The following is a 15,382-nucleotide window of genomic DNA, read 5'->3' as shown; positions in this document are numbered from 1 at the left end:
GGGTGGGGGGTTGGCCGGTGGGGGGAGGGTTAAGGATCGGGTGAAAAAATAAATTTTGAAATTGAAAATATTTTTTTTTAAAATGATGTTTTTCCCCCAAAAAAATATAATTTGAAATTGGAGGAGAGTATTTGAAAAATGTTTTCCTTAATTTTGATGAAAATTAGTTGATTTGAAAAATATTTTTCAAAACTTTTGTCCCAATCAAACATTAATAGATTGAAAAATATTTTCCACCAAACACACTCTAAGATATATAAAATTTACAATAAACCAATAATTTAAATGTGATTTTACCATTAACTCTTTATTATATACAAAAAAATAATATCAAATATGACTTATAACGAAAACAATATCAAATTTATACATATATTATCTTCTCTAATAACTAAACAATCCCTTATATTCTATAACTCTATTTTCTCGATTGTCACCCAATTCGCTCTTATATAATAAAAGAATATATATCGATTAGATAAAATAAATAACTTCAACAAATTATTTTTATAAAAGATTCTAAAAAAAAGATCTTTTCTCACTTACTGGTAGACTTAAATTTAATCCTAAGAATTATAGTTGTATAAAAAAAAATACAAATGTGTAGGAACAAAAATTGGTTCACATATTTCTTTGATTCCATTGACAATTCCATGTTCACATGTTTATCTTAATTTGTTTTTTCCTTTTTTAACTAATTTAATTTTGTTCTTTCTAGATCCTATATATCTTTCTATTCCTTTCACATTAAAAAAATGTCAATGTGGGTACTTAAATATAAATTTTGGTATAATGGTAGGTAATATAAACATGATCACTGAGAATTATACTACAATTGATTCACAAAATCTTTTGATTAATTATAAATTTTAAATATAAGCATTGAAAAATTCAAATATACAACATTTTTTATTTAATAAATTTTATATATATGGCGTGAATCTGAATAAATTATAAAAATACTAAATAAATCTAACTTCATAATGATAAATATTTGTAAAAGATTAATTTTTTCCTTAAAAGACCTTTTTTCTTCTTCTAAATTTGTAGTTTTCTTGACGTAAATTTAAATACATGCAAAATAAGAGAATGTTTGGTCAATTTTTTTTTGAGATATTTAAGCATAATTTAATTGATTTAAACTTCTCATTATATATTGTTAAATAAGAAACAAAATATGAAATGTTTCCAACTACAAGTTTTATTAATCTAAAATTTTCAAACACATATATGACATATTATAATGATGATAAATTTCAAAAAAAAAAATAATTTGTTTGAACTTGCCTCATAAATCAAAATTGACAAAATAATTTGTCAAAGCAAAATATAGATAGAGTACATTGAGAAAAAAAAGATTGTTGAACTAATCCTCTTTGTCTGCCACCCATAATAATAATAATAATAATAATTGTCTACACATAGAAAAAGACCATTTCTTATTCTATATCTCCTCCCCCACCCCCCAAAAAAAAATCATTTCAAGGGTATAAATATAGGTGTATCATGTAAATCCCAAATCTCCACCTCTTTCATTTCACAAACATATTAATGAAAAATTAGTATATTCAAAAGTGTTCAATATTCGAAAATTATAACCGTATTGTTCAGATCAGTTTACAGTATCTCAACTAATCTAATAGAAGATCTGTTATTTTAAGATGGGGAATTGTTGTAAACGTGGATCGAACATGATATATGTTGAAGACGATGATGATGAGTGGGAATATGTCGTATCACCAAAAAATTTGTTCGTAGAAAAAGACAAGTTATTTTCGTCTTCCTCCACCTCATCGTCATCATCATCATCGTCTATTTCTTCTTCGACGATTAATTACAAAGAGGTGAAAATACGAATTACGAAAAACGAGCTTGAACAAATTCTAGCTGGAAAAATTAACAATATGGAGGAAGTTACAATGGAGCAACTACTGTCTGGATTTATAAATTCTAGCAATAATAGCTTTGATTTTGAAAATATACAACGTCAACAATCATGGAAGCCTCGTCTTCAAAGCATTCCTGAAGTTAATTAACATCAGAGACGAAGTTAAAGTTTTTATAATCAGCGTACGTATTTAAAATGAACTTATTTTATGTAGCAATAGTATAATATATTTTGTATATATATTTATAAATCGAGTCTTATTTTATCCGTTCTAGATCCGTCTTTGAATAGGAAAGAGTTGATGGTGAGGGAACTTTTTGCTCCTTCCTTGTCCTTGTCTATTTTTTTTATTTTTTTTCTATTGATGATGTTGTAAAGAAATTGACAAATTTGTTGTATAAATTTAGTTTGACTATTATTTGAACGTTTTTGAATTGGTCGATATTTGAATGGTCCCCATTCCAATAGATATTAGTTCAGATTTATTTATTTTTGTAAATTGTTTTAGATAATTTATGTGTCATTATTAATTATTATTCAACATATTAAAAAGTCATACAGTGTCATTAATATTTATTTTTTGAATAAAGTTAAATCTTGTAAAATTATATTTGAATATCTAACATGTGCTCTATATCTTGCTATAAACTTAATTTGAGTAGTAACACCTTTTGACATTTTAATAAATTTAAATGTGTCAAAAATTTCATATAAAATTATATTGTTAACCTAGTGGTATATAATAATATTGTAGGAGTATATAATAATATTGTAAATGTTAGTGCACAAAAGATAAACAAAATTCTTTAAATCACACTCTTCTCTGTTCGGAATTATTTGTCATTTTACGCTTATCGAAAGTCAATTTGACTAATTTTCAAAGGTAAATTAGATCACATTAATTCGATATTTTAAACAAAAAAATTAGATATTCTAAAACTATATGAAAAGTACTATAAGTTACAATTTTTTGCATATTAATATGATTAAAAAAATTCATCTTAAAATGTTAGTCAAAGTTTTTATAGTTTGATTCTAAAAATAAAAATCATGACAAACGATACCGAACGAAGAGAGTAATACTTATCGCGCAAAAAAAGAAAATTGCCTGGGAAAACAATCCCAAGGGAAGCTCCTCGCTAGTATTTTGCCCCACTACTGAACATTGCGCACCCCTTTAGAGGATACAATACATTGAAATAAAGGAATTGATTGGTGAATCTCTCCCATCACTTGATTATGCGATAGATCTAGCGTCATTTCCCATTCATCAGGCTTGGGAGAGGAGGTAGACGCTCCCCCACCCGAAATCCTTTCCTGTGCAATCTACCATTTCTAACAACAATTCATAAAAAAAATTGAATTTTGAGTTGTCTCACTTTTTTTTTAGTAAAAACGTCTTAATTTTAAAATTTGAATATAAAAAAAGATTTAATATAAATACTAAGTAAGAATATATATTTTTTCTCTTTCATGGTCAAAAGCACCTCATATTAATGTCACATCATATTGTATAACTATTTAGATAAAGTATGATAGCTTAAATGATTAGCTAGCTAATCAGGTCTGTGTTTCATATCGATAAATTCCAAACTAAACATTTTAATATTTTTTGTTTAATAAAATACTTATCCCTAGTGCTTTGTCAAGAGACAAAGTCAAGTTTTACATCCTTAATGAGTTGGTGTGAATAACTTAAACGATATACTTTTTTTTTGTTTACTTAATTCTTTTGGCATTTCCTATGTTTAAAAAGAAATTTAATGTTTATATAATCGCTTTATCTTTGATAATATTTTAGATCATAAATTTTAATTTTTTAATATTTTTTTAATATTCAATCAAATATTATCACATAAAATAAAATTATATATCATAAAAAGTCTTGGTATCGTGGTTGCATACTCGATGGATTTTAAAGAACACAAGTGATACAGGTATGAAATAGTTAATGTAGTTGTTTAACGTCATAATTAAGATCACTAAAATATTAAAGAATGAAGGTGGAGTACAATGATCCTATTGTACAAGAATAAAGGTAGCATATGACAATAACTATTGGGCTTCAAACTAAGTCATATTTATAGAAGTTTGGAAGAGAGTGATCGAGATAAGGATTGGAGTGATGTATCTGTTTTTGAGAATCAGTATCGATTGCAAAAGTCATTCATCTTGTGGGGATATTGTTGGAATAGTATAAAGACATGGAAAGACTTACACATGATATTCATCGACTTAAAAAATGTTTACGATAAAGTTTACAGGAAGGTACTTTGGAGTCTAAAGGTGTACATATGACCTACGATATGACAATTAAGGATATGTATGATGGAGCCAAGATCAAAATTTAACCAGTGAGAGATGACTTAAAACACTTCCAAATTGTGATGAGATTTCACTAGGGGTCAACCCTTAGCTTGGTGGAAGTGAAACTTGATGCATAAAGTTGTATCCAAAAGAGTGAGTTCCAAGTACTAGTTAGGTTATTAATTTAAGAAAATGGGGGAAATTGATAACGATTTCGTTCATTATATTGAAGTGGTGTAGGTGAAATATAGCTTGATCGTTTAGATATTTTGCGATAAGAATGTTGGAAATGCTTGAAGGTAAGTTCTGCAAAATAATGATTAGACCAACGGTAAGTTTTGGTATGAGATGTGCCTTATACTTCTCTAAGGAGTCATCTGATTTAAATTTGAAGATGGATACCTTCTACAATCCACTATTTCCTTTCCACGTGATAGTTCCATCATTTTTCAGGTTTTACTTTTATTTATGCTAGAATTGACTTTTTTTACTCGAAAAATGTCAAAGCATCCTGACATTTCTCGATAACTCCATATCAAATAATTGAGAAAAAAAAGCTATATAAAAAAGGGACAAGTTTTTGTATAACACAAAATTTAGCAAGAGATAGTTAATGCCTTTTCTTACCTTGTAAATTTGACAATAAAAGGTCAATGTCTAAAAATAGACGTAAATTAGAATTAGGTTATGAAGAATTATTTTGTATGTGAGTGAGATCTTACAAAACAAACATTTAGTTATACTGAGAGTCCTTAATTTTTCCCCTTGATTACAATTTCTTCTCATGTAAATATGCAATTTCCTTATTTTTCTTATTTGTTCCTGTTTATATCATTGATTATATCATGAAAAGATTTTATTATCTCGATTTTCTTATTTTATTATTTAAGATAAAATCTCTTACTTTATGTAGTGTTATTATCAAAAGTACTATTTTTCTTATTTTATCATAAAACGTGAATCCTTTTGCTTCTCAAATGGGAGGTCACTAAAGTTCTTATCATTCATCGAATCGTCACTATGTTTCTCCTTCGAGAAGAGTTACAAAATATATGACATTCATTGTGACAATAACCGTATTTAGGTCACAACACTTGTATCCCTTTTTATTAGAGGCCTAGCTAACAAAAATACCTATTTGGTGTTTGTGCTTTTTTTGCTACTAACTAGATTGTATTTCATGAATATTCCATCAAATCTTACGAGTATGCTAGTATATTTTGTACAAATTACACCACGACTTTATTATTGTCTCAATCAAAACTTTATTAATAAAACTTTTGGCTTATCTTAATACCGCTGGTTGACATCACCCTGTAATTTTACTTATCAAAATAAAATTGCTCTAATACAATATAATGCTTGATAATAAAACTGTACAATTTTATTCATTCGTCGAGACACACATATATAGCAAAAAACCTAGCAATCATATCCAGGTGAGAGTGATTTCCATAGAGAACAAAAAAAGGAAAATAAAGTGTAGATAGTTCGAATACGGGGAGAAGAGGTGCACATATGTGCCAATGAAAAAATTGACTGCACTGGAATTACAAGAAATCGCCGTTGAAAAATTGATTATAGCCAAACCAAAACGAAAAAGAAAAAATTAATTACATAATAACATAATCTTAGATAGGAAGATTTAAAAGTGGTACATTTCAATGTTGTTTCATCCTTACTTATTTCACTCGTTTTCATAACTCCACTTTTCAATTGGAATTTTAGTCGTTTTGCTAGAGAATACAAATAAATTGCTAAAAAAAGAGACTAAACTACCAATTAAATGACCTACTTTCCACAAGAACACCGCTTTATTTTTGCAAGTGGGGAAAAAGCCTAGAAAAATAACAAGGGCAAAAGCTGGCAAAGAAAGTGTGTAGCATTTTCATGGAGTTTTTTCCCATGAAGTCAATGAAGAGTGTTCAAAACTTTGGCATTTTCTGATCTGTGGAATATCTTTTAGGTAATAATTTGAGCCTCATTACTTTAAATCTCTGTCAAAGTTGCAATCTTTTACCCTGCTAAAAATCCCAAGTTGTTGATTTATGGTAATTTGTTGAGGAATTGAAAACCCCCAAAATTCAATCTTGTTAAAGTTGCAATCTTTTGGTTTTTAAACTTCAAGTTCTTGATTTCTGGTTACTTGTTGAGGAATTGAAGAACCCAAAATTTAATCTTGTTAAAGTTGTAATCTTTTGGTCTTTAAACCTCAATTTGTTGTTTTATTGTGACTTGTTGAAGTTCAATCTTGTTAAAGTTGCTATCTTTGTTATGTTAAACCCCAGGTTGTTGTTTTTTTGTAACTTGTTGAGGAATTGAAGTATCCAAAGTTCAATCTTGTTGAATAGACTGTAGAAATGGGTGGTTGTTTTAGCAAGAAGTATACCCAACAAGATGCTAATGGGCATAGGGCAGGAAGAAGTGTTAATCAAGCATATCAAAAACCACCACAACCCCAGCCAGAAAGGCCATATCAACCCCAGCCCCAGCCGGAAAGGCCATATCAGCCACCGCCACAGCCAGCATATCAGCCACCGCCACCGCCAAAGCCACAATCTCAGCCCCACCCTGTTCCTGTTACTGTGCAGCCTGGACAGCCCCAAGACCAAATGCAAGGACCCCATATGAATAACATATTGGGAAAGCCTTTTGAGGATATTAGAAAGCTCTATACACTTGGGAAAGAATTGGGTAGGGGTCAGTTTGGAGTGACTTACTATTGTACTGAGAATTCAACTGGGAACCCTTATGCTTGCAAGTCCATACTTAAGAGGAAGCTTGTAAGTAAGAATGATAGGGAGGATATGAAGAGGGAAATTCAGATTATGCAACATTTGAGTGGGCAGCCAAACATTGTGGAATTCAAGGGTGCTTATGAAGATAGGCAGTCAGTACACCTTGTGATGGAACTTTGTGCTGGAGGAGAGTTGTTTGACAGGATTATCGCCCGTGGATATTACTCAGAGAAGGATGCTGCTGAGATTATTAGACAGATTGTAAATGTTGTTAACATTTGCCATTTCATGGGTGTCATGCATAGGGATCTCAAGCCAGAGAATTTCTTACTGACTAGTAAGGATGAAAATGCTATGTTGAAGGCAACTGATTTTGGACTTTCTGTCTTCATTGAAGAAGGTAAGTTTCTTGCCCCTCTAGATTAATAACATTACACCTGAGTTTTCAAGAAGAAATTGTTGCGTTGTCAATATTATGTTACTTACTTACATGACTTTTCTTGCTTGGATGTGTCCAAAGTTTCTCGGACTCTGGTGTTTGATACGGGTGTGGATCTAGAGGTGATCCTTCATGATTTGAATTTTAAGATACGGGGGTATGGATCCAGATACGGATATGAGCGCGGCGATTCGGCTAAAAATTAACTCGTATATCTAAAAATAGAGTTCTATCTCTAAATTAGGAGAATCGTAGAAGAAGTATAACAAAAAGGACTGACATAGAAATTTCTGTAGACAAGTTATATATATATCTTCAATTTCACCTTAGCTTTTGTTATAATTACAGAATCATTAGATCTGTCCCAAATTTCTATGTCAATTTTGGTCAAAGTACCCAAAATCGATTGACCATATCCGGTACAGATCCCACACCCTCACCCACATCCTCGTCGTGTCGAAATGGGTATGTCCCCGAAAGTGAAGAGTTCAAGCAACTTGGGATGTGTCTGGCAATGCATGACAACATTTTTAGTGCTAAGACGCATTAGTAGTATCTATTTGACAAATTTTTGAAAAGAAGAGATTTGATTGGGGTAAAATGTAAAGATACACAAACCTTTGTAGAAGTGTATTCTTGTGTTAGCTAGAATAAGATTTGTTTCAATCCTACCAATCAAACAAGCAATTAATGATTACCATGAATGCAAAAAGTATTGATTTTAGAATTGCAGGATCAAGTGGGAACTTGGCAGGTCTTGCAGCTATTAAGATTTCAAAAGATCTCGCAGATCTGTATTTTCTATGTTCTGTAATGCAGTTCGCTGTCATAGTTTGAATAACCTAAGAGGATTTTCATGCTATAATAATGATCCAATCTAGTTTCCTGAACCCAAATTTCATCTTGCTACTGTTTGCTGCCGTCAGTGGCCTGTGGGTTGTGAAGGTGATTGAGTAAGACTCTTTAACCGAGAGTGTGAGTTTCTGTAGGAGCATCTCTCATCACTGAACTATCCCTTTCCTGGTAAAGCAATGTGTCTGTTATAAGATTGGCAAAAGTGTTAGCATAGAGCATTTTGTTCAGTGAATATGTCAAGAATTCTTGTATTCCAGTCTAGACTCTAGAGTACCTTGGAAGAGTTTAAGTGTCTCCAAGAAAAACTGCAAGTTTTGGAATAAAAATTGTACTCATTTATTAAGTGTTAAAGTTGCATGCTAGCTAATCAAAAAGTAGTTTATAGAAATCAGTGGCATTAAACATCTTTGTAAATATATTTGTCCATGATCCACAACTAATTTTAAAAATTGTTCCAGATTACGTATATTGTGACTAAGTTTATACTCCCGGAGAGTTCCAAATAAACCGCGTAGCAATGATTTGTGCTAGCCAAAAGGGACAAGTATTTGAAAATATCCTCCTTTTTGGTTTATTTTGGTGTACCCCGAGTTCCCCATTTGTAGAGATGATTGCATGTCTTCTCTAGAACCATATTTTCGTGTAGGTTCTTTACTTCCTTATATATTGCTTGTATACAAGAGAGTTATCCCAAATCAATAGAATTATTACCTAACCAATAAAAGACGGGGTGTATTTGAGTTCTCTATCCCTTAAGATACCCTTGGCTGAGTCAGGCACGATTCATGACTTATATATGCATGAAAGAGAAAATGGTGACTGCGGTTGATCCTAGAACATCTGAAGTGTAGGAATATATTTATTGATTAGAGACATATAACCTCCTCAAGTAGAGACTCATAAAATCACCACAGAAACAACAAAAGTTTGTATAAGATTTAAATTTTTGTAACTTCCTCTCCCCTCGTTTTACCCAAGGGTGTAGCCTAGTGGTCAATGAAGTGGGAGAGGAACTATGAGATCTCAGGTTCAGATACCAGCGAAGGCAAAAAAATCAATTAGGTGGTTCTTCCCATTTGCCTAGGCCTTAGTTGGCTAAGTTACCCGTTTGTATAGTCAAGGTGTGTGCAAGCAAGCCTGGACAGCACCATCATAAAAAAAACTTGCCCCTCTTTTTTTTTGGTTACTTCCCCATTTAACTGGATTTAAAAAATTCTGCTGATACTTGAGCTAATTACTCGTTTGTTCCTACAAGGAGCTAATAAAATTTTTAATTAATTCGGTTTAATAAAATAACGATTAAGACATAAAAATAGCGGACTTAATAAATTCTTTGTCCAAGATAGCATGTTGTCGACCAGACAAAATCCACTTGGATCTTTGTAGAATATCCTAATTTAGTGGTACTGGCATCCCAAAAGATTGTCAGTGATGCATAAGTTTTAAGTTAGAATATTACTTAATTTTTTTAACAAACCTTAGTGGATCCATCCCAACTTACTCTAGAGGACAATCTCATTTTTTTTTTTGCTTTTTCTTTTGCCTTGTTATTTGTAATTATTTTTCACTCTTTTTTTTGGGAGATATGTATAAGCACATCCCCTCGTCTTGTAATCTGAGTTTCTTGGGTTCTTTGACTTCAGCTGAATTCACAGACTACTTAGACCTTCATCTGATTCAATATAAAGTACCTTTTATGCTTTTATGTTTGTGTTGCCGCTATTTGAGTATTCCAGCATGGATCATTTCAGTAGTTGACTTCAATTATCTTTTGTTTCCTCCACTCTTCTGTTTAGAATCTAGAATAGATGAACTAATGTTTCATTTATAAATGTCAGGGAAGGTGTACCGTGATATAGTTGGTAGTGCATATTATGTTGCCCCTGAAGTATTGCGGCGTAGTTATGGGAAGGAAGCAGATGTATGGAGCGCAGGTGTTATTTTGTATATTCTGCTCAGTGGTGTACCTCCATTTTGGGCTGGTAAGGATGGCAATAGAAGTTTAATAAGATGATTTACTTCGTGTTACTCTTTGTGTTCTGTCCTGTTAACGTGTTTTCCCGAATCCTTTGCAGAAACTGAAAAGGGAATATTTAATACCATACTAAAAGGAGAAATTGACTTCCAAAGTGATCCATGGCCATCCATATCAAATAGTGCCAAGGACCTTATTAGGAAAATGCTAACGCAGGAGCCAAGGAAGAGAATTACTTCCGCGCAAGTTCTTGGTATTTCTCTCTTTCTCTTTCTGTAATCAAAAGTTACAGCAGCGTGTCATGTCTTTAATTGGTTCTGCATATACGGTTTTATGTAATAGGGTGTAGTCATGTTTAGGTTTTGCATGCATTTAGTAAATCTTCCAAGTATAAGCTGCATTGCTCTTCCATGGCTTTGTTCAAAAACAGACCTTAATGAAATCATTGGCTTGATTACAGCGTAGACAAATACGTTATCATTTTCCCATAGTGTATGACTTTTGTCTTGGTGTTGCTTTGGATAGATTATGGATCTTTACTTCACTAACACACTGTGATTTGGTGATGGCAATTGTCCACACAAATGATCTGATTAATGAATGTTTCACACATTGAATTAATTAGATGACTGAAATGGATGAGAGTTATGGGCTTGAAGATTTTTACCAAAGTGATAGACAAGTTTTATAGAATAGTGGCGTGACATATAATTTTATGTGAGAGTGTATGTTAGGCCTCTAAGACGTATTATTTCTACAACATGAACGGAGATACATGTGCGGTCATACAATTTTGAACAAAATTAGAAACGAACCTGTAGATGAATTTGAAACGCCTAAACAATTGAGCCAACATCTGCTCTTGTGTTCAGGGGACTCAAAATATAAATAGATTCATAAAAAAAATAAAAAATTACCTTACATTATATATACAGTGTAATTTTTCCCAAGGGGGTTCAGGTTATTCTCGTTCCCCTCTAGATCTGCCCCTGGTTGCATGTTAAGATTTTATTAGTTGTTACACTTGCATTAGGTATGGTGTTATATAGGATTTTCTAGTCTACTTGGAGATTTGTATGCCAATGTAGAGATAAATTGTGACCTCTAGTTTTAGAGAGTTCCTAATTTGCCTTTAAAAACAAATTATTTACAAAGAAAAGTAGAAAAGGGATGAACTTAGATAAAATATAGTGGAATAGTCATAGATGATTCATATAGCCAATCCCAACTTTGGTTTGATTGAGACTTTTTGAGTTGAAACAGTCTCCGGGTTGAAAGTAAATCTGGGAAAGAGCAGTATATGGAGTGGCTAGGGTTCTTGATTTAGTGCAGAACCCCCTTGTCTCTGTCCAACTTACTTCCTAGATTCTTAGGTCTTTGACTGCAAGCAAGAGGCGGCTTGTGTTAAATACTCTATATGCTGGGTTTAAGTTCTGCTTGCTCGTTTGATACTTAGCATTCATGGTGCTTGTTTCTGCAGAACATCCATGGCTTCGACTTGGAGAAGCATCAGACAAGCCAATAGACAGTGCAGTCCTGTCCAGAATGAAGCAGTTCAGAGCAATGAACAAGCTCAAAAAACTCGCATTGAAGGTAGAATCTAATATTGCATTCTTATTTTGGCACTGCAGGTGGTTAAGTATTTTCTCGAGACTGCTATTACTCAGAATCTTTGACTATCATTACTGGTTCTTCAGTAGCAAAAATGGTGTGGGATGCCGTCCATACTGAATTATCTAGAAGATGTAGCATTTATTAGGCATTTGATGTTGGAAGTAAGCTCTTGATATTCTGTTACATTTGTAATCTCCCTAGGTCATTGCGGAGAATTTATCTGAAGAAGAAATCAAGGGTCTGAAAGCTATGTTTCACAACATTGATACGGACAATAGTGGCACAATCACTTATGAAGAACTGAAGTCGGGATTGGCTCGGCTTGGATCAAAGCTAACGGAGACTGAAGTCAAGCAACTCATGGAAGCTGTAAGTAACTGAGTATGATGCCTCTGACTAGATAGGATTTTGCTTTATTTCAGTTTCTGACCTGTACATGGCTTGACATTTCAGGCTGATGTGGATGGAAATGGATCAATTGATTACATTGAGTTTATCACTGCAACGATGCATAGACATCGGCTAGAAAGGGATGAGCATCTCTTTAAAGCTTTTCAGCATTTTGACAAGGACCATAGTGGGTAAGTCCATAAATATGATCATGGCTTCCATTTATCTGACCTTCTAAATGAAATTTGTCTTCCTAATCTTGGTGAGTCCAGAAAATATTCCACATGCCATTGCGGATCAATAAAGATAATTCTTTCCAGAAGCAAAAAGAAAAATATAGTATATCTTATATTATGACATAGTGACATATCCTTACCACAAAGGTACATCCTACCCTAACCAAATCCCACTTTTGGGATTACATTGGATATGTTGTTGTTTTTTGTTGTTGTATGGATTCATGGCATCAATAGGGTAATCAATAGCTTGATAGGGGCCGGATGTCTTGCAAATGATAACTTTTGATGCTAGACCATTGAGATATTGTGTGTAAAACCTCCTAAGCCATCTAATTGCTTAATTTACGCTAAGTTATAGGTGGGATTGCCCATAAGTGGTTGGATATAATTCATTTATTTAAATGTTGTGTTGGCCGGACTCTTAATAAATGTAGACAGGTGCGTGCTAGATTCTTCAAAGTAGTGTATTTTTGTTGGATCCGGTACGGGTGTGGCAGCATTTTAGAGAAGTCCAAAAAACATAAGCTTAAAGGGGAGTAGCTTCCTATTTATTTAATTTGGGAGAGTTAATACAGCAATACTTAACGCTTACCCGAATATCAGATGGACCCTCATAGTTTTTAGCATAGGTAGTTCCATCATGAAACCTTCCGGAGTATAAAGGACTAAGGGGAATCATTTTAAATCAACAGTATTATGGTTTATAAAATCAAGGACTAAAGGTGATTCTGAGACATCCTCCTGACTTATAAAAAAAATCTTTGTAACGGTATGTGTGACATATTGATCTCTCTAAGTTTTGTTTCTATGCTCGGCTATTTTGGAATCTTCTTATGGTTTTTGAACCTTTTAGAAGCATTGTACTTTTAAGGCTCTATCCGTCCATACAAGTAGTTGTGGTGTTGCCCCTGTAGTTTCTTGTCCTTTGATTCTGTTACTATCTATTGGTCTTCATACTTCGATTATCATATTATTTTGTTGTAGTTACTGTTCACTATCTGCTGTTTTTGTTACGATCTGCTATTTCTCGTACTTCAGTTGCTTTTTTCGGGACTGCTTTAGACTATTTTTCTCTTGAGCCCAGGGGCTATCGGAAACAACCTCTCTACCTCTGAGGTAGGGGTAAGGTCTACCACGGACCCACTTTGTGGAACTACATTGGGCGTGTTGTTGTTGTACTTTGATGGCTGTAGTATATGAGTTGGGTGTGGCCTGTTTCAAACCTTAACATTTCACACATTCTTACAGATTCACCTCTTTTTTCTTTCCTTTTTCCGAGTAAGTAACGCGTACACTTTTAATTGTTGTTGATGTTATTCAGATTCATCACGCGAGATGAATTGGAAAACGCTATGAAGGAATATGGTATGGGTGATGAGGCCACCATCAAGGAGATAATCGCAGAGGTGGACACTGACAATGTAAGTCGTGTTATATGAAACGCTCGACGTTGGAACTCTTTAGTGTGGATAGTTTCATACCAACTCTTCCATTTGAACAGGACGGTAGGATCAATTACGAGGAGTTCTGTGCTATGATGAGAAGTGGAACAACACAACCACAACAAAAGCTTTTCTAGTGCATCGAGAGCAAATTACCCTTGCAACGAGCAGAGAACGTTCACCAGCCAGCACGATGGAGAGATGTCTATCACGAGAGGATCAGTAACTTAACATACTTTCATATTTCTTCAATCCTTCAGCTATCTTCAAAAAGCACTGGAGTACATGAGACCTTTTTCGCGTAGGTTGAGTTCGCGTGGAAAATGTGTGTATAGCTAGTTAATGGTATATTTCGAGTTTCTTGTAATGTATCTGATCCCCCTTCGTAATTTTGTGTGGATCGCGTTGTGACGTTGACCTCCCGTAGAGATTATAACAAGACAATCTGAATATAGCTTTATGCTTGAAAAAGAAGAGGGGATTTTTGTTGACCTTAATGCTGTTGAATTCCTTAAAGATGTTAATAGACTGATGTCTATGTGAAGCATTTGGAAGTTTTTCATGTTTAATAGTTGGCATAATACATAAATGTGCTCTTTAACTATTTTATTACACATTTATGTGTTATAACTTTGAGTGTGTACAGGTAAACGCTTAAACTTGTTAAAAGTTAAACAAATTAAACACATGAGTCCAATTTATGTGGCATAATACATGTGGGATATCATGTAGGACACAAATTGCTATATAGAACATAAATTGTCATGTAGGATGCAACTTAGGACATCTGTGTTTATTTGGTCGAGTTTTTACAAGTTGAAGTGTCTACTTGTACACATGCAAAGTTGGAGGGCATACGTGTGATATGAGGTTAAGTTAAATGGTATGCTTATATATTTACATTAACAATTTCACCTTGTATTCAATTATTTCGTATATTAATTTACTTCTCCTATTTCATTTTAAACTATTGCATCAAATATTTTCGTGCTCATTAAAATGTGTAATTTAATAATTTATCACTATAGCATAAAAATGGACGGTTTGAATTATCATTTAATTTTTGTGCATTCTTCGTAGTAAAAAGGAGTAATTTTGATGTGTATTACTATTTATTGGTTGATTTGTTTGTATATATCTTGCTATTTTATTGTCTTTTTTCTTTTATAATCTTGTGCTGCATATTTTCCTTTTGAACCGAGAATTTATCAGAAATAACTTCTGTATATCCCCAATCCTCAAATAGTTGGCAAATATAGAATATAACATATCTATAGTATATGCATAAGCATGATCTATGCTATCTCAGTAAATATCCTTTTTTGAATTTCATGTTTGCTTGAGAATCAACATTTCTAAGAGAAGAAATAGTAGATTAAGCTAAATGAGTTTTTCAAATACTTTTTAATTATTATTAAATCAAGATTTGGTCAATTTAACATTGAAAACATCATGTTATTGAAACAATTATTAAATGAATCAATAATATAGTTCT

At 32.8% G+C, this 15,382-nt stretch overlaps 1 protein-coding gene across 1 annotated transcript; it reads left to right on the top strand.

Annotated features, from left to right (window-relative positions):
* Positions 1–5,924: 5,924 nt before the first annotated feature.
* Positions 5,925–14,469, top strand: LOC107015024 (calcium-dependent protein kinase 21-like). Its single transcript, XM_015215178.2, has 9 exons — positions 5,925–6,161; positions 6,484–7,333; positions 10,066–10,209; positions 10,303–10,455; positions 11,683–11,795; positions 12,018–12,185; positions 12,270–12,397; positions 13,767–13,866; positions 13,947–14,469. The coding sequence occupies exons 2-9, from the start codon at positions 6,556–6,558 to the stop codon at positions 14,022–14,024; spliced, it is 1,662 nt and encodes a 553-aa protein (XP_015070664.1). The 5' UTR covers positions 5,925–6,161; positions 6,484–6,555; the 3' UTR covers positions 14,025–14,469.
* Positions 14,470–15,382: the final 913 nt, after the last annotated feature.

This window comes from Solanum pennellii, chromosome 3 (genome assembly GCF_001406875.1).
Source record: "Solanum pennellii chromosome 3, SPENNV200".
In the NCBI taxonomy this organism is placed as follows: Eukaryota; Viridiplantae; Streptophyta; class Magnoliopsida; order Solanales; family Solanaceae; genus Solanum; species Solanum pennellii.
This window is presented reverse-complemented; position numbering and strand designations above follow the sequence as displayed.